At 44.4% G+C, this 22,639-nt stretch overlaps 1 protein-coding gene across 1 annotated transcript in view; it reads right to left on the bottom strand.

Moving 5' to 3' along the window:
* Positions 1 to 22,639, bottom strand: part of SH3GL1 (SH3 domain containing GRB2 like 1, endophilin A2) — a 200,717-nt gene that overhangs the window by 51,383 nt on the left and 126,695 nt on the right. Inside the window, exon 6 of the mRNA XM_044306712.1 lies at positions 11,006 to 11,164. Coding sequence (XP_044162647.1) covers positions 11,006 to 11,164 — 159 coding nt within the window. The remainder of the gene's footprint in view (positions 1 to 11,005; positions 11,165 to 22,639) is intronic.

Genomic DNA, 22,639 nt, shown 5'->3' on the forward strand with positions numbered 1-22,639 from the left:
AAAGAGGTCACTGCAATGTCTTATGCTCAATAGTGCTGGATCCTATTGGTGTGCAGGTATCTCAGCATTGTCGACTTATCTTTCCAGTCCTAGATGCTGACTGTTTCCAGACAACGATGGGTGGAAGGTGTTCCCCGGAGTCCCGCGTGTAGCAGTGGCAGTAGCGCAATGTTCGCGGGTCCTTTAAATAGCCGTGTGGTACCGCCCCCATCGCACACCCTTTCACCGTCATGCAGCGTCATCGCCGCGTCATGTGTCAGCTGTCTGAACTATAGTCACATGACCGATCTCCTTACTGAGATACATAGTATAGAGGCTTATTTACCGTTGCCAGGTAACCCTCGGACTGTTCCGTCATCACAAGGAAGCCGTAATCCGATAGATTTAGTTCACCAAGCAGCCAGCCGTATTCATCTGGTATGTGTCGAACGGCCAAGCATTCTCTATTTCGCATGTATGAAACGGGTGTCTAGTGGTGCAGGGTAGAATCAGCGGGCAAATTTGCTCATCCCCTGCTACCACTAAAATTCAAATTATAGTCCAGTGGCCTGCCTGATACTGCAGTTATCCCAGTGGAAAATCAGAGTTTATAAGGGGATTCCTCAAATAACTGGCAGTAATATACATTTACTCAAATGCACCTTAAGTTAGTGCTCCTTTTCTAATAATATCCTAGACAGATTTAATGTGGGGCAATAAGGTATCTTGCTCCATAAGTTTATAGATGCCGCCTGGGGGGGGGTTAATGACTGGGATCGGTCCCCAGCTGTGGGAAGAGAGAGAGATGCTTTAGGACTCTATGTAGCAGCTAAATGACAGCTGCTCGTTGAGACCCAAAGGGATCACAGTTTGAAGATAAAAGATCCACCATGTCTCTCTTTGCAAAATTCTCCGATCCCAGTCACCTCCCCTTTTCGGAGGGTGACATTAGGGTCAGAGCATCAGCTAGGGTGACGAAGAGAGATTGACAGGGCTGCCTAGGGTTTCGACCCAGCACTGTATCTTTCTGTCTTAGTACTTACGTACATTTCATCCTGCCTGTCATCATCATTTTGCTGTCCCTATATACGGCCCTCTCCCATCTCCACCATCTATTAGGAGAATAGTGTAACCAGTGGTTACGAAACTTAGTGTTTGAAATTAAAGGGCCTATAATTTTATCTTCAATACATTATTAAATGTTAAGTTTTAACTTAAATAAGCTACCCATTATTTCTTAATATATTATTATAAAGGGGATTGCTCTAGTTTCATCAAAAGAGAAAAAAAATTAATTCCGATATTACCCGCCCCGGACCGCCTAACGCAGATGTGCGGTCCGGAGGCGGCAGCGCTGCGCACAACGACGCATATACGCGTCATCTCGCGAGACGCGAGATGACGCGCTATGCGGCCTGCGCATGCGCAGTTCGGGCCGGCATTTCGAAGAAGACCATTTCGTCATCAGCTTGCCAGCCAATGATCGCGGCTGGCAAGCTGATGATTTTCAAAAAAACCTATCACAGCGCCAGATAACAGATCATATTTGTAAATATGATCTGTTATATGGCTGCCTGCTCCTCTGCTGGTTCTTTTCGTCGGTTGGATCCAGCAGAGGAGCAGGCTTCACAGTGAGTACACCAAACACTACACTTTAGCCCCAGATCACCCCCCTGAACCCCAATTAACCCTTTGATCACCCCTTTGTCAATCACTAGTGAAAGAAAAAGTGATCAGTGTAAACTGTCACTTTTTTTTTTCACTGGTATTGACCGTTAGGTTTTAGGTATAGTTTAGGCCCCTTGGTTAGGTAGTTAGCGATCAGTTAGCGCCCAGCCCACCGCACCGCACCGCAGTCCGTTATTCGCTGATTAGCGTATCGCTAATCAGCATTTGTACTTTCATAGTATCTGGAAGTGATCAAAACTGTGTCAGATCTATAATAGTACTAGTGTCACTTTAGTTCGCCCTCCACCCAAAACGCAGTGTTTGCCCGATCAGGCCTGATCGGTCGCCCACACGTGCGTTCGCCCACGCCCGCCCCACCGCAGTGACAAAAAAAATTTTTTTTTTGATCACTGCACAATCACTTTACACGCACTGCGGCGATAAAAAAAAAAATCAGTTTTGATATTTTTTATTAACCGCAGCGGCCTCCGGTACTTCGCTAGCCTCCCCTTTGTAAGACAGGCTTGCTTGGGTAGTCTCAGGGAATACCCCTAAATTTAGTTGCCCAAAATGTCAAAACAGGGGGTATTCCTCTTAAGAGGCCTACAGGCTTCTGACCCAGTCGGATGAGGAGTGGGAACCCTCATCTGATGAATCCAGCGGGTCAGAATACGAACCTGTAGAAAGCAGTGGCTCTCTGACCCAAAGTTCGGACGAGGAGGCTGAGGTCCCTGATACCACCAGGCGTACCCGGCCCCGTGTTGCTAGACCACAGGTTGCGCAGGATCCGCTTCAAGAGCAGCAGAGTGGGGCTGGTGCTGTCGGATTACGTGGTGAGGCATACACCAGCAGCCCAGCCCTCCCTGGACCTAGTACCAGCACTGCCGTACAACCTGGTGAAGTAGCGAGCACCAGAAGGGCAGTTGAAGCTGGTACGGTGGCACGTGCAGTAGTGACCCCGTCGCAGCCACCGCAAAGACGTGCCCGTAGAGCCCCTAGAATCCCAGAGGTGCTGGCAAACCCTGATTGGCAGTCCCCAACTTCAGACGCACCTGTAGTTTTCCCTTTCACTGCCCAGTCTGGAGTTCGGGTTGAGACAGCTCAGATCGGTTCGGCCCTGGGATTTTTTGAGCTGTTCTTGACTGCGGAGCTCTTAGACATAGTTGTGGCCGAAACAAACAGGTATGCCACACCATTTATCACCGCTAACCCGGGAAGCTTTTATGCCCAGCCTTTCCGGTGGAAACCAGTCCAAGTTTCCGAAATTAAAACTTTTCTGGGCCTCCTCCTCAACATGGGCCTGACAAAAAAAAGCATGAATTGCGGTCATATTGGTCCACGAACCCGATTCATCACATGCCCATGTTCTCTGCTGCTATGTCCAGGGCACGTTTTGAGGCCATCCTGCGTTTCCTGCACTTTAGTGACAACACCGCCTCCCGTCCCAGGGGCCACCCTGCTTTTGATCGGCTCCACAAAATTTGGCCCCTCATAGACCATTTCAACCAGAAATTTGCAGATTTGTATACCCCAGAGCAAAACATCTGCGTAGACGAGTCCCTGATACATTTTACCGGGCGCCTTGGCTTCAAACAATACATTCCCAAGCAAGCGCGCCCGGTATGGGGTCAAATTGTATAAGCTCTGTGAAAGGGCCACAGGCTATACCCACAAATTTTGGATCTATGAGGGAAAAGATCAGACCCTGGAGCCGGTCGGTTGCCCTGACTACTTGGGGAGCAGTGGGAAGACAGTTTGGGACTTGGTGTCACCCTTATTCGGCAAGGGGTACCATCTTTATGTGGACAATTTTTACACAAGTGTGGCCCTCTTTAGGCATTTGTTTCTAGAACGGATTGGCGCCTGTGGTACCGCGCGAACTAGTCGCGCGGGCTTCCCCCAACGGCTCGTTACCACCCGTCTTGCAAGGGGGCAGAGGCCCGCACTGTGTAACGAAGAACTGCTCGCGTGACGTTTACATGCTCTCCTCCATTCACGCAGACACGACAATACAAATTGAGCGAGCAACCCGTGTCATTGAAAAGCCCCTCTCAGTCCACGACTATAACCTTCACATGGGAGGGGTGGACTTCAATGACCAGATGTTGTCTCCGTATTTAGTTTCCCGCAGAACCAGACGCTGGTATAAAAAGGTGTCTGTATATTTAATTCAATTGGCTCTGTACAATAGTTTTGTTCTCTACAGTAAGGCTGGGAGAACTGGATCCTTCCTCAAATTTCAGGAAGAGATCATCGAGAACCTCCTGTACCCAGGAGGTTCCGTGGCCCCATCCACCAGTGTAGTTAGCCGTCTACACGAGCGACAGTTCCCCAATGTCGTTCCTGGTACCTCAACCCAACCGTCACCCCGAAAAAGAGGTCGTGTCTGTAGCAGGAGTGGAATAAGGCGTGACACCCGCTATTTCTGTCCTGACTGTCCTGACCACCCTGCCCTATGCTTTGGAGAGTGTTTCTGGAAGTACCACTCACAGGTACACTATTAGCATAGGGATCATCTCACCAGGACAGGCACACAGGGCTATTAGGGCCCATTCACTCACTGCTGCTGCAAACGTCTCCTTTCACATGGGACAAAGTGCATAACGCACTTCGCCACATCTTTGGGCGATTTGCGCTTTGCACATTGACCCATGGGGAAGGAGAGGTTTGTTCTATAAAGGTAAAAAAAACAAAAAAAAAAACAAAAAAACACCAGTAAGCAAAAAGGTTAATGTTCAGTTAAAAAAGTTAAAGTTTATATGTTCTGTTGCAAAGTTAATAAAATTATTGCGTTGCGGCCTGTTTTTTTTTTACCTTCCAGGTGGACCAACCGATCGATTAGCTGCAGCACTGATGTGCATTCTGACAGAAGCATTGCGCTGCTGTCAGATTACACGCAAGTCGGTGTATGCGGCGCTGCAAGACGAGATTTTCTCCTCTGCAGTAACAGATACGTTTGCCGAGGCATACGAGCTGAGGAGGAGGCGGCGTTCCTATGCTTTGGCAAACACTTTGTGTGTATATATATATATATATATATATATATATATATATATATATATATATAAAAAACTATAAAAAAAAATCCCGGCAATGATTTATTCATCCACATCGATTGATGTGAATGGAGAAATCTGGTTTGCCAGGGCATACGAGCTAAGTGGGTATGGATGTTGGGCGGAGCTCCTATGTCCTGGCAGACGCCTTTCCCCTCCATTTTTTTTTTTGGGTAGAGATTTTTTCATCCACATTGATCGATGCGAATGAAGAAATCTGTGCCGTTCATTTTTTTCTTTCAGCCCAGAGGCTGAACGGAAAAAAAAATCTCATTACCTGTATGCTCAATATAAGGAGAATAGCAGAAACTCCTAATGCTGGCCATACATGTAATGATTGCGGAGACCCTCAAATGCCAGGGCAGTACAAACACCCCACAACTGACCCCATTTTGGAAAGAAGACACCCCAAGGTATTTTCTGAGGGGCATATTGAGTCCATGAAAGATTTAAATTTTTGTCCTAAGTTAGCGGAAAGTGAGACTTTGTGAGGAAAAAACAAAAAAAAAATCAATTTCCGCTAACTTATGCGAATTTTTTTTTTTTCTATGAACTTGCCAGGCCCCTCATTGGATACCTTGGGGTGTCTTCTTTCCAAAGTGGGGTCACATGTGGGGTATTTATACTGCCCTGGCTTTTTAGGGGCCCTAAAGCGTGAGAAGAAGTCTGGGATCCAAATGTCTAAAAATGCCCTCCTAAAAGGAATTTGGGCACCTTTGCGCATCTAGGCTGCAAAAAAGTGTGACACATCTGGTATCGCCGTACTCAGGAGAAGTTGGGGAATGTGTTTTGGGGTGTCATTTTACATATACCCATGCTGGGTGAGATAAACATCTTGATCAAATGCCAACTTTGTATAGAAAAATTGGAAAAGTTGTCTTTTGCCAGGATATTTCTCTCACCCAGCATGGGTATATGTAAAATGACACCCCAAAACACATGTGTCGTGTCGTTCCCCTATTTAAGAAAGGTGTGGAGCTTGCAAAACCGCACGTGAAAACAGCAGCTCGTAACATCGCTAAAGACGTTGTCACTACGGCTTCGACAGCCTTTATGGATCGTATAAATAGGTCGACTCAGAACCAGGAGGGCTCTGGTGTCGTACAAATACGTAAAAAAAACGCGTAAAAGAAAACGTGAACGCGCTGCCATTGTCTTACCAACTTTTATCAATAAAGTAGCACAACCTAGGAGACGTCGCCGACAGAAAACAAGAAGTCGCTCACCGAGTGACATCTTCTAGGCCGCCGCTATGGCTTTCGTGCATGACGCATCCGCCGAGTACGCCAAATCAGAGATGGATATCTTTCAAATACCTCCTACCCAAACAAGCATTGAAAAATCGATTTATGTAGAGGTGCAGCCAATCGCCGCAATCACTGACAATGCCCCTTTGGAATTCTACATCACGGGCAGTGGTGAATATTATTACGACCTTAATAACACATTGTTACACGTCGTTTGCAAAATCGATAGTCCTGATAACACACCCATACCAGAAGGATCCCGCGTTGCACTTATTAACTACCCTATAGCGAGTCTTTTTAATCAACTGGATATAACTCTCGGCGACATGCTGATTTCAAGAAGCGACAACCTTTATACGTATAGAGCGTATATAGAGTCCCTAATAAATTATAATTCACAAACTTTAGCGTCCCAATTTACAGCCGGTTTATTCTATAAAGACACAGCGGGACATCATGATGACCCGGTTCTCGACGGGCGTAATGACGGCTTCAGCAAGCGATCAAAGTATTCAGCCCATTCTAGGAGTGTTGAATTAATGGGCCCCATTTACGCCGATATATTTAATCAATCGAAGTTAATACTGAACGGTTTAGATCTAAAGATAAAATTGACAAGAAACAAAAAGACACTTTCTGCCTTATGTCGGCCGAGGCGGCCCATTTTAAAGTACAAATACAGCACGCTTCCCTGTTTGTCAAAAGAGTACAAGTATCGCCCGCTGTAAGAATCGGTCACAGTCACGCTCTGTTAACCGCCAACGCAAAGTACTCGATCGATCGGGCGTCGCTTAAAGTGTATAGCGTACCCACCGGCACTCGTATATGTAACCACGAGAATCTTTTCCTCGGCAACCTACCAAAAAACAGTAATACTAGCGTTTGTGGATAACGAATCATTTTCGGGGAGTTACCAAAGAAACCCTTTGTGCTTCAACCACTATAATGTGAATTATGCAGCCTTATATTTGGATGGTCAACAGATACCGGCAAAACCTTTTCAACCTAACTTCCAAGACGAATCAGCTGTTCGTGAATATATGTCACTAGTACATATTTCGGGGAAACACAAGGCCGACAGACAACGCTTTATCCGTCGATCGACACGAGTTTTTGAACGGTTACACTTTGTTCGCTTTTGATTTATCGCCGGATCAAGAGCCAGGCGGTCATTTCTCTCTAGTAAAAACTGGCAATCTGCGAGCTGAAATTAGATTTGCCGAACCGATTACGAACACAATTAATATGATTGTATATTCAGTTCATGAAAATATTATTGAAATAAATAATCGTCGGGAGGTATTATATGACTTTCAATAGACATGAATAATTATGAAATTGCATGTGTTATTAAAGCTGATATTAACGCCAGGCGCATATTTAAAGGTGTATTCCCGTGTGATTTATTACCGGGGGGGGGTAAAATCATCGACAGGCCCGCGGCCTACATTGTAAATACGGATAATTCGTATCAGCAGGGGAAGCATTGGATTTTAATTATATTATACCCGAATGATATATCAATTTTTTTGATAGTTATGGTTTATCCCCCGCAAATGAATTATTTCCAGGCGACTTTATGCAGTTTTTATATAAAAATTCTAAGACTATAAGATATCAAAACAGACAAATACAAGACGCCGTTAGCTCTGTCTGCGGCCATTACTGTATCTATATCTTACAATGTCTCGCTAAAGGAATATCTTTTGAAAATGTTTTAAAAATGTTAACTAACGATTTTAGAAAAAATTACCGTATTGTGCGATCATTTGTAACAAAGCGCATTAAACGCTTATGTATACGATGCTGTAATTACAAGCAAACGTGCCTGTCCCTACGTGAATGTTGCAAATAACAAAATGAATAAAGCTTTTTAACCGAATTATATTTGTCATCGTTTGATTTTAATACTATTATATTAAAATATCAGGCACTATACATTTTAATATCAAACACTATAAATTTAATATCAAACACTATAAATTTTAATAGCTCATTTTAATAGCTCGAACTATACATTTTAATAATTAGCCCTATAAATTTTAAAAGAGACGAATACTCTTTATATCAAACAATATCAAGCGATATAAACTTTATATCAAACACTATAAATTTTATATCAAACTATAAACTTTATATCAAACAATATCAATATACTCTTTATATCAGCAGTATCAAACGATATAAACTTAATATCAAGCAGTATCAAGCGATATAAACTTTATATCAAACACTATCAATCAATATAAAAGGGGCGGGTTTAACTGTATAAAAGGGGGCATGGTACCTGTCACTTTTAGTTTGACGAAACATATACCCTCTTACTACTTATGTCAATGCATTGCGGCAAGTGTTCCAGAATTTTGGACGGAGATAAAACTGCAGCATGCTGCAGTGTGAACATATGAAAAATTACCAACAACTAGAATATGTTTTGTTCATCATTTGGTACTCAAACACAAAACATACAAGCTAGTTCTCAGAGTATATGAAACATTTTTCCTGGCAATAAACTAAAATAATAAGAATATGTTTACTACTATATAAACCTGACACTATAGTTACAATGACTAACTAGTAAGCCAATAATTGCTAAGTACTGGAATTTGGAAATCATGTCCCATGACACAAAAGAAGAAAATACAGAAATTACAATATGAAAATATCAAATGAAGATGTAACAAAAAAAATAAAAATATAAAGACAAATGACAAAATGCGGCAGAAAGTTTCCCCAGGAGTAAGGAATGCGGAAGATGGCCCATGGATGCATGCAACAAAATATAGAGCTGTACAAGAAATAGTTGGCTACATAGAAGTAAGCTAGTCAAATACAATGGATAGCTGTTGGCAGAGTGCTCGTTCAGATGATAGTTTTTTTCCCTTGATTATCCGTCTTAATGGAAGGTATTGCCAGAGATTAGCAAAAATTGTAGCTCGGGCAGTATGGTATAAAATAAGCATTATCACTGAAATACGACTACCTAAAATTTAACATTTATTTAGGTCGATTAAAATTCCCTAAATGAGGGACAACTTGTACCACAACACACAAAAATACATACAGTACAATAAACACACGAACGAGCAAGATCAGACAGGTAGATTAGTATGAGAGGAAAGAAGGGGGGGAACGCGTCAGGGCAACCCGTGCCATGACACAATCAATCCCTACAATATCCCTTTAAAACTTCTCCTCAGCCCGGAGATGTGTCTTAATGGTAGGCACACTCCGTCCCCGTACCTATACTGTCTATCCTTGAAATGCCCTTTATGCACTATCCCATATGGATATCCGGGTAATAGTGTATAAGAAAAAAGATGTCGCTTAAATAGTCACGTGTCCCGACGCGTTTCCCCCCTTCCTCTCATCAAAGGGGTTCATCAGAGCTACATCACATCTTGCCCCCTGGAGGCCACAACACAACAGGTGTATCCAGACCTGCTGACTTGGAGCTGTGCCAGCTAAGTATACTCTTTACTGGGATTTTAGTCTGTGTATCTATACATTATTGTGTGCGGACTCCCTCTATAGTCAGTTTCTCGGCCTTTTTGGTCTCTTTTTTTGGCCTTTTGGTCTTTTGTTTTGTGGCCTCCAGATTTAAGATCCGTTTTCTGTTTATATCTATCAGACGACTGTTGAATACTTTATGTATTCAATGGACACTGTTTTTGTCCCCTGATGAACCCCTTTGATGAGAGGAAGGGGGGAAACGCGTCGGGACACGTGACTATTTAAGCGACATCTTTTTTCTTATACACTATTACCCGGATATCCATATGGGATAGTGCATAAAGGGCATTTCAAGGATAGACAGTATAGGTACGGGGACGGAGTGTGCCTACCATTAAGACACATCTCCGGGCTGAGGAGAAGTTTTAAAGGGATATTGTAGGGATTGATTGTGTCATGGCACGGGTTGCCCTGACGCGTTCCCCCCCTTCTTTCCTCTCATACTAATCTACCTGTCTGATCTTGCTCGTTCGTGTGTTTATTGTACTGTATGTATTTTTGTGTGTTGTGGTACAAGTTGTCCCTCATTTAGGGAATTTTAATCGACCTAAATAAATGTTAAATTTTAGGTAGTCGTATTTCAGTGATATTGACTTAATAACTCTACGACTACCCCCTTCATCTATAAATAGAGTTTCACTATAAAATAAGCATTACTTGCTCCTTGAATCGCCCACTGTTCCAGTGCTGCCATTTTGGTTCTCTCCGCTAGTCTTTGCTTGCAGGACAGCAGTGCTGGCGTCATGTTCACACCAGGTGCTCTCAATCACTGGCCTCAAACACCTGGAGGTGATGACTGGTATGGCTGCATTAAAAAGTGGCCAATTCAACAGGTAAATAATGAATATTATTAATCTTATTCTAATGAAAAAAAGGCAAGTGGATATAACAAACACTATGTAACACTGCAACGTGAGGGCGCATGACTGTTCAGAAAAACCGTAATGGCATTAGAAGGTACCTGTATTACTTATCGGCTCTATAATATACAGTATACATACATCAGAAGTAAATGTCAGCTCTCTCTACTTTTCCAAGGAAAACATATAACAAATTTAGGGGGTGGAGATAATTATATGTAGTATACCATATATTATATGGATGAAATCTGCCATAACATTACAACCACTCAAATGTTAACTGAAGTATCTTGCGACAATAGTTCTTGTCAAGGGGAGGGATATTAGCAAGTTAACAGTTGGCAAGACTTGTGAGGTGTTCTTGGTATGCAGTGGTTAATATCTACCAAGAGTTACCCAAGCAAGGACAACAAGTGAACAGGCAACAGGGCCATGGGCGCCAAAGGCTCACTGAAGACTGATCAGTCTCGGTGGCTCCAACAGAAGTGGTTTCAATGTTAAGGCTGATGCATACATGTATGTACACAGTTTCAAGGCTACAAGGGTTTTATAATTAAATTCTACTTCCACAAACTCCTATACAGTACCTCGATGCAGATGCTAAAATGCCCTTTCCCTGTAGGCCAAGAAAACCCTTTCAGGATTAAAAGAACAAGGAATAAATAATATTTATTTTTCTTACATCAGTATCCAAAAGATTGAGCATACTCGTCTCTGCCACTTCTTTAGATTCTATAAACTTCTCTAATGCTTGTCGCAGCTCTTCATCTGGGATCTTCCCTTGGCGCTTTTTTTTGTAGTCATAATCCAATCTACGTCCTTCTAACTTCTTTAGATGGTGCTGAAAGGAACAAGGAGGTAGTTCTTACCAATGAATAAGGAAAAGAAACAAAAATAACTTTAAAAGGGTTGGCCAGCTTTTCTTCGATTTTCAACCCCAGCCTGCTGAAAAACCATTATGCAGCTGCTCCCCACTGAACCATTCTGGATATCTGGCTCCCTTCTTCCAGTCTCAGTTTGTAAACTTCTGAATGGATAGGTTCACGTGCATGTATTAGGCCCAGGTTGGATTTGATTTAAATCAAACCGATTTAAAATCACAATTTTAATCACTAGTCAGTAAGGCTTGATTTAAATCATAGTTTTTTACATAAAGATTCATATTTGGACAATTTTTCTGTTGTACTTAGGAAGGAGAAAAATAATCATTACCTTAATAATAACAATTTAAATAGGATTTAATCAACTGAAACAATAACATTACAGCATGTTATTTGCTTAAACATCCATGTTTGTTAACTAATTTGGCTAAAGAAAATATATATATTTTAAGTGACTTCCACCAGTTCACTGGTGTGACTTTCTTTAACCGCTCCAGGACTGCCTAACGCACGGATGCGTCCTGGAGGAGGTAGATTCATCCCTCCTGGATGCATCCGTGCGTCATCTCGCGAGAGGCTAGATTTCCTGTGAACGCGTGCACACAGGCGCGCGCGTTCACAGGAACGGAAGGTAAGCGAGTGGATCTCCAGCCTGCCAGCGGCGATCGCTCGCTGGCAGGCTGGAGATGTGATTTTTTTTAACCCCTAACAGGTATATTAGACGCTGTTTTGATAACAGCGTCTAATATACCTGCTACCTGGTCCTCTGGTGGTCCCTTTTGCTTGGATCGACCACCACACATGTACACATGTAGCTCAGTAAAGTAGCACCAAACATCACTACACTACACCCCCCTGTCACTTATTAACCCCCTTATGAACCACTGATCACCCCATATAGACTCCCTGAGCACCCCCCTGTAAGGCTCCATTCAGACGTCCGTATGATTTTTACGGATCCACGGATACATGGATCGGATCCGCAAAACACATACGGACGTCTGAATGGAGCCTTACAGGGGGGTGATAAATGACAGGGGGGTGATCAGGGAGTCTATATGGGTGATTACCCCCCCTGTCATTGATCACCCCCTGTAAGGCTCCATTCAGACGTCCGTATGTGTTTTCCGGATCCGATCCATGTATGCGTGGATCCGTAAAAATCATACGGACGTCTGAATGGAGCCTTACAGGGGGGGTGATCAATGACGGGGTGATCAGGGAGTGTGTATGGCCCAAGTTAGCGTAAATTTTTATATATTTTTTTTTCTTACAAAGTCTCATATTCCACTAACTTGTGTCAAAAAATAAAATCTCACATGAACTCACCATACCCCTCACGGAATCCAAATGCGTAAAATTTTTTAGACATTTATATTCCAGACTTCTTCTCACGCTTTATGGCCCCTAAAATGCCAGGGCAGTATAAATACCCCACATGTGACCCCATTTCGGAAAGAAGACACCCCAAGGTATTCCGTGAGGGGCATATTGAGTCCATGAAAGATTGAAATTTTTGTCCCAAGTTAGCGGAAAGGGAGACTTTGTGAGAAAATACAAAAAAAACTAAAAATCTATTTCCGCTAACTTGTGCAAAAAAAAAAGAATTTCTATGAACTCGCCATGCCCCTCATTGAATACCTTGGGGTGTCTTCTTTCCAAAATGGGGTCACATGTGGGGTATTTATACTGGCCTGGCATTTTAGGGGCCCGAAAGCGTGAGAAGAAGTCTGGGATCCAAATGTCTAAAAATGCCCTCCTAGTTAGTGGAATATGAGACTTTGTAAGGAAAAAAAAAATCATAATTTTCCGCTAACTTGTGACAAAAAATATAAAATTCTAGGAACTCGCCATGCCCCTCACGGAATACCTTGGGGTGTCTTCTTTCCAAAATGGGGTCACTTGTGGCGTAGTTATACTGCCCTGGCAATTTAGAAGCCCAAATGTGTGAGAAGTACTTTGCAATCAAAATGTGTAAAAAATGGCCTGCGAAATCCGAAAGGTGCACTTTGGAATATGTGCCCCTTTGCCCACCTTGGTTGCAAAAAAGTGTCACACATGTGGTATCGCCATACTCAGTAGAAGTTGGGGAATGTGTTTTGGGGTGTCATTTTACATATCCCCATGCTGGGTGAGATAAATATCTTGGTCAAATGCCAACTTTGTATAAAAAAAATTGGAAAAGTTGTCTTTTGCCAAGATATTTCTCTCACCCAGCATGGGTATATGTAAAATGACACCCCAAAACACATTCCCCAACTTCTCCTGAGTACGGCGATACCTGATGTGTGACACTTTATTACAGCCTAAGTGGGCAAAGAGGCACATATTCCAAAGTGCACCTTTCGGATTTCACCGGTCATTTTTTACAGATTTTGATTGCAAACTACTTCGCACGCATTAGGGCCCCTAAATTGCCAGGGCAGTATAACTACGCCACAAGTGACCCCATTTTGGAAAGAAGACACCCCAAGGTATTTTGTGATGGGCATAGTAAGTTCATGGAAGTTTTTATTTTTTGTCACAAGTTAGTGGCATATGAAACTTTGTAAGAAGAAAAAAATAAAAATAAAAAAAATCATAATTTTCCGCTAACTTGTGACAAAAAATAAAAAGTTCTATGAACTCACTATGCCCATCAGCGAATACCTTAGGGTGTCTACTTTCCGAAATGGGGTCATTTGTGGGGGTTTTCTACTGTCTGGGCATTGTAGAACTTCAGGAAACATGACAGGTGCTCAGAAAGTCAGAGCTGCTTCAAAAAGCGGAAATTCACATTTTTGTACCATGGTTTGTAAACGCTATAACTTTTACCCAAACCATTTTTTTTGGGGCCCAAAATTTTTTATTTTTTTTTATCAAAGACATGTAGAACAATAAATTTAGCTTAAAATTTATATATGGATGTAGTTTTTTTTGCAAAATTTTACAGCTGAAAGTGAAAAATGTCATTTTTTTGCAAAAAAAATAGTAAAATTTTGATTAATAACAAAAAAAGTAAAAATGTCAGCAGCAATGAAATACCACTAAATGAAAGCTCTATTAGTGAGAAGAAAAGGAGGTAAAATTCATTTGGGTGGTAAGTTGCATGACCGAGCAATAAACGGTGAAAGTAGTGTAGTGCAGAAGTGTAAAAAGTGGCCTGGTCATTAAGGGGGTTTCAGCTAGCGGGGTTGAAGTGGTTAAATAAAATAAAAAAAATCATTTTTTTTCGATTTTTAAAAAAATAAAAAATCATAGATTTTTATCCACCCTGATTAGGCCAATTACTGGCCTTAGCGGTGACATATCTAGGCTGGACGTCAACCGTTGTGACCATGCTTAATTGCTGATAGCACTAGGTAGGGGCTGGGGAAAGCAGAACAAACATACTTCTTGTGGATACAGTCCACAGTAGAAAGCACGGCGGCACAGCTGCTGGGTATACAAAACGCCAAACACACACACTCCAAAAATCAATCAACCGCACGTCCACGTCTCAATAAAGTATAGCGGTACACAGCCCTTAAAGAGGCAACAGAATCCAATAATAAAAAGAGGAAATGGGGCGGCACTCACCACTGTTGTGTTGCTAAAAGCAGTCCTTTAATCTTGCATAACAATGCTCAGGTTTACATGCGGAGGTGAAACACGCATACGTCACATCTCAGCAGCGACGGACGTTTCATGCGAAATCGCACTTCCTCAGGCCGCCAACGCCAGGGCGTACTCACGAGCTGTCTTTTAAAGACCTTGGGTGGGGTTGCCATGGCATCATACGCAAACACACCCCATTGTATACATAAAAACAACATACAATAGTAGCATCCACATACCACAAGAAAACACAATTTATAAGAAAATACTCAAATAATTTCTGTCATTAAGACCTAACCTCCCCAATGCCTCTGTACGTAGGATCCACCTGGCTTCCTTTTGTAGCAGTAGACTATGTCTGCCTCCCCCTGATTGTAAATTGTGGACTAGTTAAAAAAAAACTGTAAATTTCAATGTTCTACAACTCCGCTCATATACTTCTCTCATATGTTTAATGAATCTAGGGCATCCTTTAACTGACTGTACCGAATTGATATGATCCCTTACCTGCTCAAACAGGCATCTAGTGGCCTTACCTATATAGAAGTGTCCACAGCTACTTGTTAATACATGCACTACAAATGTACTTCTGCACTTAATAAAATCCTTACCTCTATGTAGCAACTCTCCAAAATCTAGTCCCTTAGGGCTCGTTCACACGACCATCCCACTCTGTATTTGCTGCCCAAAATCCACAAACAGTTACAAACCCCCCCGGGCGCCCTATTGTGTCCGGGGTAAGAAGCCTCTGTGAACGAGTTAGCAGATTTGTGGATTTCTATCTGAGGGGGTGCGTGGAGACCCTGCCGTCCTATGTCAGAGACACCTCTGATGTATTGCGGAAACTTAATGGGGTGTCGCTGGAGGGGGACATGTGGCTGGTCACGTGTGATGTTGAGGCCCTTTACACGTCGATATGCCACGACCAAGGGATCAGAGCCTGCCAATACTTTTTACGTATGGCAGATTTAGATCCAGATATTATTGCCTCTGTAACGGAGCTTCTGGACATTATTTTGAGACATAACTATTTCACATTTAAGGACCGCCTCTTCCTGCAGCTCCGGGGAACAGTAATGGGGGTGACTTGTGCGCCCTCTTATGCTAACCTGTTCCTCGGACTGTGGGAAAGAGATAGTCCAGAACCTCCCTGATTACGGCTCTGTGGTCTCGTGGTCGCGGTATATCGATGATGTTCTTTTCATCTGGCAGGGCACGGAGAGCCGGCTCTTGTCCTTCATCCAGCAACTTAATAACAACATGCTTAATATTGGGCTCACATGGAATTATAGCCAAGATAGGATGGAATTTTTGGACATTCTCATTTGCAGGGAGAGGGACGGCCGGGTCTCCACGGACCTATTCAGACCTTGCTACATGCAAAATCTTGCACACTACCCGCAGACAGTGAGGGCCATTCCGGTTGGGCAATTTTGGCGCCTCCGACGAGTTTGTTCCAGCGATCAAAAATTTGAGGCACAATCTGGGGAGCTGTCTAGGAGGTTTCATAATAGGGCCTATAATCAGGCTGACATCGAGAAAGGCTATACATGGGCCAAATCTGCAAATAGGGACTCCCTCCTAACTAGTAGTAGATCTAAAATTGACAATACTGGTTGTCGTTTTATTACCCCTTTCAACATGCAGTGGCGAAAAATACGCAAAATACTAACAAAACACTAGCCAATACTGCTCTCGGATAGTGACCTGCGGGCAACTCTTCAGGATTATCCCCAGGTGACATGGCGATGCTAAAAAAAATCTAGGTGATTTGCTTACCAGCAGCCACTATGTATCCCCTTCGCCATTTTACATTTTTGACAGCAAAGGGCCAAAGTGGGGCTCCTATCCGTGTAATAATTGTCAGGCGTGTAGGTATATGATCCGGTCTTCTACATTTGGGGACTCCGAGGGCAGACGTGAATACCAAATTGTGCAACATATCACATGCAGGACTGCCTCTGTGATTTATCTTATCACCTGCCCTTGCAAGCTCCTGTATGTTGGGATGACCACCAGGGAGTTGAGTGTTAAGATTTTTGAACATGCAAGCAAAATCTGTCAGGCAGCCACTACTACACAGAAGGAGGGGAGCCAGTTCCAACCCAAAGCCCTACATTTTAGGGATCACCACGAGGGGGACCCTCGTGGGCTACAATGTATGGGTATTGATAGGGTATCTTTGGGCTGCCGTGGAGGGGATATCAAGAAACGCCTTTTGCAGCTGGAGACCAAGTGGATTGTGTTGCTTAAGAGTGAGATCCCTAAAGGTCTCAATGAGACGGCTAGCTTCAGGTCCTTTCTATAAATCGTGCTTTTTATTTTACTATCTGTTCGTTGTTTTTATCATGTATTCATTGATGTTATTTGTATTTTCACAGTATACTTGATTTCTGCGATGGTGTGGTCCTTTTGGAGGCTTTCTTTGTGTCATGATGCAGAATAGAATATGCGCTGTCTGGCTAGCATTGTAGTGACACTCCTATACCTGTCTCAGGGCCGGCCGACGTGCATGTCATGTGCTCGGACCCGGGGCGGGGAGGTGTGGCTGCGTGTTGTCAGATGCAGCTCCCTCCCTCCTCCTGGTCTGGTCATGTGACACGGTGGGCGTGCCTTGCTCTGTAAGCTGGGTGGCGCGTCTTTATGATGTCATCCCTGCAACACTGCGCGGATGCGCTAATCAGCTGCCAGCTGTGGACCACACCATTTAAGGACGAACTCAGTTTGTTACTTTACCTCCTGACGAAGCCTCTCCAGGTGAAACGTACGTCGAGGTGCAGCTTTTGGTCACACGCTCTGGGTCCAGTATATCATGGGTAATACATGTTTTGTTGTTTTGCTCAGTTGGTTGTTACATTTCTTTTTATATCTCTATTACCACCTGCACTTGGCACACTTGCCTCTGTCTGTATTGTACAGTTCAATGGCTATGTGCATATCTTATGCGGCCATCCCAGGTTTTTGGGTGGGCTAGTTTGCCTTGTGCTATTTGTACATTTTTTCATTTATCTTTCTGTGCATGCAACATACATACCAGTAGGGCTGCAGTAAACGAATATTTTTGTAATCGAGTATTCTATCGATTATATTTCTCGATTCATAGAGTAATCTAATAAGAAAAAGCTACTTAAAATAACGTACGTAATTAGGTATGTATAAAGTTATTGGTTTGAAGGGGTTAATAACTTTATACATGCCTAATGCCAAGGTGCTTCCATTAACCCCTCCAAACCAATAACTTTATACATGCCCATTGGGTTTGGAGGGGTTAATGGAAGCACCTTGGCATTAGGCATGTATAAAGTTATTGGTCTGAAGAGGTTAATGAAAGCACCTTGGAGGTGCCTTCATTAACCCCTATCTAAACCAATAACTTTATACATGCCAAGGTGGTGCTTGCAGCCTCCCCCCAGCCTCTGATCTGCCCCCCCCCAGCCTCTGATCTGCCTCCCCCCCCCCAGCCTCTGATCTGCCTCCCCCCAGCCTCTGATCTGCCTCCCCCCCCTCCCCCCAGCCTCTGATCTGCCTCCCCCCCCCCTCCCCCCAGCCTCTGATCTGCCTCCCCCCCTCCCCCCAGCCTCTGATCTGCCTCCCCCCCCCTCCCCCCAGCCTCTGATCTGCCTCCCCCCCCCTCCCCCCAGCCTCTGATCTGCCTCCCCCCCCCTCCCCCCAGCCTCTGATCTGCCTCCCCCCCCCTCCCCCCAGCCTCTGATCTGCCTCCCCCCCCCTCCCCCCAGCCTCTGATCTGCCTCTCCCCCCCCCTCCCCCCAGCCTCTGATCTGCCTCTCCCCCCCCTCCCCCCAGCTTCTGATCTGCCTCCCCCCCCCTCCCCCCAGCCTCTGATCTGCCTCTCCCCCCAGCCTCTGATATGGCCCCTCTGGTAACGCAACCCCCCCTCCCCAGTATTAATCATTGGTGGCAGTGGCCACAGGGTCCATGGCAGCCAGGAGTCACGCTACTGAAGCCCTGGCTGCCATGGTATGTTAGTAGTGAGCAGAGAGCAGCGCATTATACTCACGTGCGCTGTGGCCGCCGGTCGCTCCTTCTGTCTGTGCGGCGGATTGCTAATGCTTACAGCATTAGCAATGCGCCGCACAGACCTATGAGAAGGAGCGACCGCCGGCCACAGCGCACGTGAGTATAATGCGCTGCTCTCTGCTCACTACTAACATACCATGGCAGCCAGGACTTAAGCAGCGTCCTGGCTCCCATGGTAACCGATCGGAGCCCCAGCATTACACTGCTGGGGCTCCGATCGGAACTGACACTGCCACCAATGATGGGGGGGAGGAGGGGGACCCTGTGGGATATGGCCGGCACATTCATTGGTGGTGCAGTGGCCACAGTCCCTCCTCTCCTCCTCCCCTCCCCTCCTCCTTGGTCTTCAGCGGCAGCCGCGCACAGTGGTGAGGGAGAGACTCCCTCCTCCTCCTCCCTCAGCTGTGCCGGCCGCTCAGTCCTGCCTCTCTGGCTCCGGAGGACACGGAAGCGGTGAGTGAGACGCTTATTTCACTCCCGCTCCGTGATCACGTGATCTGAACGATTCATCGATGCAGGGAAACTGCATCGATGAATTTTTTGACTCGATTTAATCGAGTTATTCGAATAATCGTTTCAGCCCTACATACCAGTACATGTTACTTTGAGTGAACCTACAGTTCTCACAATTTTCATGCTGATGTATACCTAGGGCTGTGACATCTTTTTCCCTGCCAGCTGGGTGTTTGGGAGAGAGGTTGTATCTGACCTCCTTACATGAGGTCTCCCCCCCCTCCTGTACACTTGTGCCTTTTGTTTCATATATTGTTTGTTATGTGATCATGTCTCATAAAATTACATATATTTTATATGTGTGTCTCCCGCTTTTCTTTGGGGTTATTGGTTCTGTTTTTGGGTTGGCTCAATACTGGGGAGGGCACACTGCGCCAGCAATGATAATTTTCTTTTAATACAGGAGGCGGGTGTGTCAGCGCAGAATCACAGAATCGGCACCCTGCCTCTGACAGGGAGCTGCGATCAACAGTTAACTATGTTAAATATGACAGGATGCTGATCGCAGCATCCTGTCATATAGGCTGGGCACCGCCTCCTGTATTTGTATTAGACGTTAATTATCATTGGTGGCGCAGTGCGCCCGCCCCTCCTCCTCCAGTCTCTCCTCATTGGCAGCGTTCTGTAGCGGTAGGGTGCTGGATGCATTATCGGTGTTATCGGCAAGGTTAGATTCAGATACCGATAACTTTGAATATCGGCCGATAATAGCGGTAACTCCGATAATCAGCCGATCCCTACTACTGATAATAAACTCCACAAAAGGAATATTTGTACTGCTCTACCCAGCCCCTACCTAGTGCAGTCAGCAGTTTAGCATAGTCAAAACTGCTGTCAGATACCCTTTAAATTGCCTACAATCTAGCAGGAGCAGGTTGGCTTCCCCTGTAACTGACCTGTTCCCTTCATTCTCTGGGTCACTACCCAGATACCACATTTATATAGATTTTCGTGTGCATTAATACAGAGAAAATATAAACTTTCGAAAAACATTTTTTTTTCTTTTCTCTGACATTCTGAATCGGTAACTTTTTATATTTACGTCTATGGAGATGTGTGAGGCTCATGATACCATTTCGGGGAGTGCATGACTTATTGATCACTATTTATACATTTACTGCATTTTTCACTTTATAAGACACATCTGTTGATAAGACGCACCTAGGTTTTTGAGGAGGAAAAAAATTAAAAATGTTTTGAAGTAATGGGGGATCTGTGGATGACACTTATTGGGGGAGATCTGTGGATGAGACTATTATGGGGGGAGGGATCTGTGGATGAAACTATTATGGGGGTAGGGATCTGTGGATGAGACTATTATGGGGGGAGGGATCTGTGGATGAGACCATTATGGGGGGGAACTGTGGATGACACTATTATGGGGGGGGGGGGGGTTCTGTGGATAACACCATTATTGGGGGGGTTCTGTGGATGACTCCATTTGGGGGGGGGGGGGAATCTGTGGATGACACTATTATGTGATTATAGCCCCCTATTATATGTGATTTCAAGCCAGGGCCAGTCGGCATGAATGGAAGTGCGGGCTGCCAGCATCATTTAGTGAAGCCGGCAGCCCGCCCAAGGTGCTGCTTAATGCCGCGATGTATGGAGGGCTGGAGGCTACAATGTAGGCCAAGTGCTGCCAGCCTGCGCTAACTCCCGCCCGCCCACAGTTTCATGGCAGCTCAGGAGCAGTTAGTGAGAGCTCCTAAGCTGCCTCAGCGCACCAAAACATGGTCACCTTTCACTTAAAAGACGTACTGACTTTTCCCCTCCGACTGTGGAGGGAAAAAAGTGCGTCTTATAAAGCGAAAAATACGGTACTTTTTGGGGCAAGTGAAGCAAAGAAAAAACAGCAAATCATCCATTTTAGGATAAATGATTTTATATTTTAATAGTACAGGCATTTTCAGACGCAGTGATGCCTATGATGTTTACTTTGATTGTTTTTTTTCTTTTATTTTTGGTGTATGTGGGGGCTGACCTATAACTGCTAAGAAATGCCTTTCTCGATCTCAGGGAAGTGAACGGCATTATTGCACATTGCAAACATTAGCCCTGGGTATTAGCTGACATATATAGTTGTACAGCTGTAGGCCAGTAGTTAAACTAATGCAGAGTTTATATCAGGGCTAGTAATTTTCATTGCTCTGGCCGGTTATAAGTGCAGAACAACAAAAGTAAATAGGGATGAGCAAATAGACTTCGGATGAAACATCAGAAGTCGTTTCGCATAAAACTTTGTCCCAATCCTGAACAGAGCAGGAGCACCGTACAGTATTAGAATGCATTGGCGCCGAAGTTAATGCCTCGCGAATTCTCGCAGACTTTGCGTAATAACTTCATAAATTAATTTGTACTGTAAAAAAAACATTTCCGAACTCTGGTTCCGTTCCAAGGTACCAGTTGGAACTGAACCAAAGTTCTGGAAATAGTTTTTTACAGTACAAATTAATTTATAAAGTTATTACGCAAAGTCTTGCGAGAATTCGCGAAGCATTAACTTCAGCTCATCAAAGCCAATACATTCTAATACTGTACAGAGCTCCTGCTTCGTACAGTATTGGAACAAAGTTTTATGCAAATCGACTTCGGTAAAATGTATAAGGGACTCGTCTACGCAAATGTTTTGCTCAGGGGTATACAAATCTGCAAATTTGGTGTTAAAGTGGTCTATGAGGGGCCGAATTTTGTGGAGCCGGTCAAAAGCTGGGTGGCCTCTGGGACGGGAGGTGCTGTTGTCGCTAAAGTGCAGGAAACGCAGGATGGTCTCAAATAGTGTCCTGGACATGGCAGCAGAGAACATGGGCATGTGATGAATCGGGTTCGTGGACCAATATGACCACAATTCATGCTTTTTTGTCAGGCCCATGTTGAGGAGGAAGCCCAGAAAAGTTTTAATTTCGGAAACTTGGACTGGTTTCCACCGGAAAGGCTGGGCATAAAAGCTTCCCGGGTTAGCAGTGATAAATTGTGTGGCATACCTGTTTGTTTCGGCCACAACTATGTCTAAGAGCTCCGCAGTCAAGAACAGCTCAAAAAATCCCAGGGCCGAACCGATCTGAGCTGTCTCAACCCGAACTCCAGACTGGGCAGTGAAAGGGAAAACTACAGGTGCGGCTGAAGTTGGGGACTGCCAATCAGGGTTTGCCAGCACCTCTGGGATTCTAGGGGCTCTACGGGCACGTCTTTGCGGTGGCTGCGACGGGGTCACTACTGCACATGCCACCGTCCCAGCTTCAACTGCCCTTCTGGTGCTCGCTACTTCACCAGGTTGTACGGCAGTGCTGGTACTAGGTCCAGGGAGG

Source organism: Bufo gargarizans, chromosome 1, assembly GCF_014858855.1.
Source record: "Bufo gargarizans isolate SCDJY-AF-19 chromosome 1, ASM1485885v1, whole genome shotgun sequence".
NCBI lineage: Eukaryota > Metazoa > Chordata > Amphibia > Anura > Bufonidae > Bufo > Bufo gargarizans.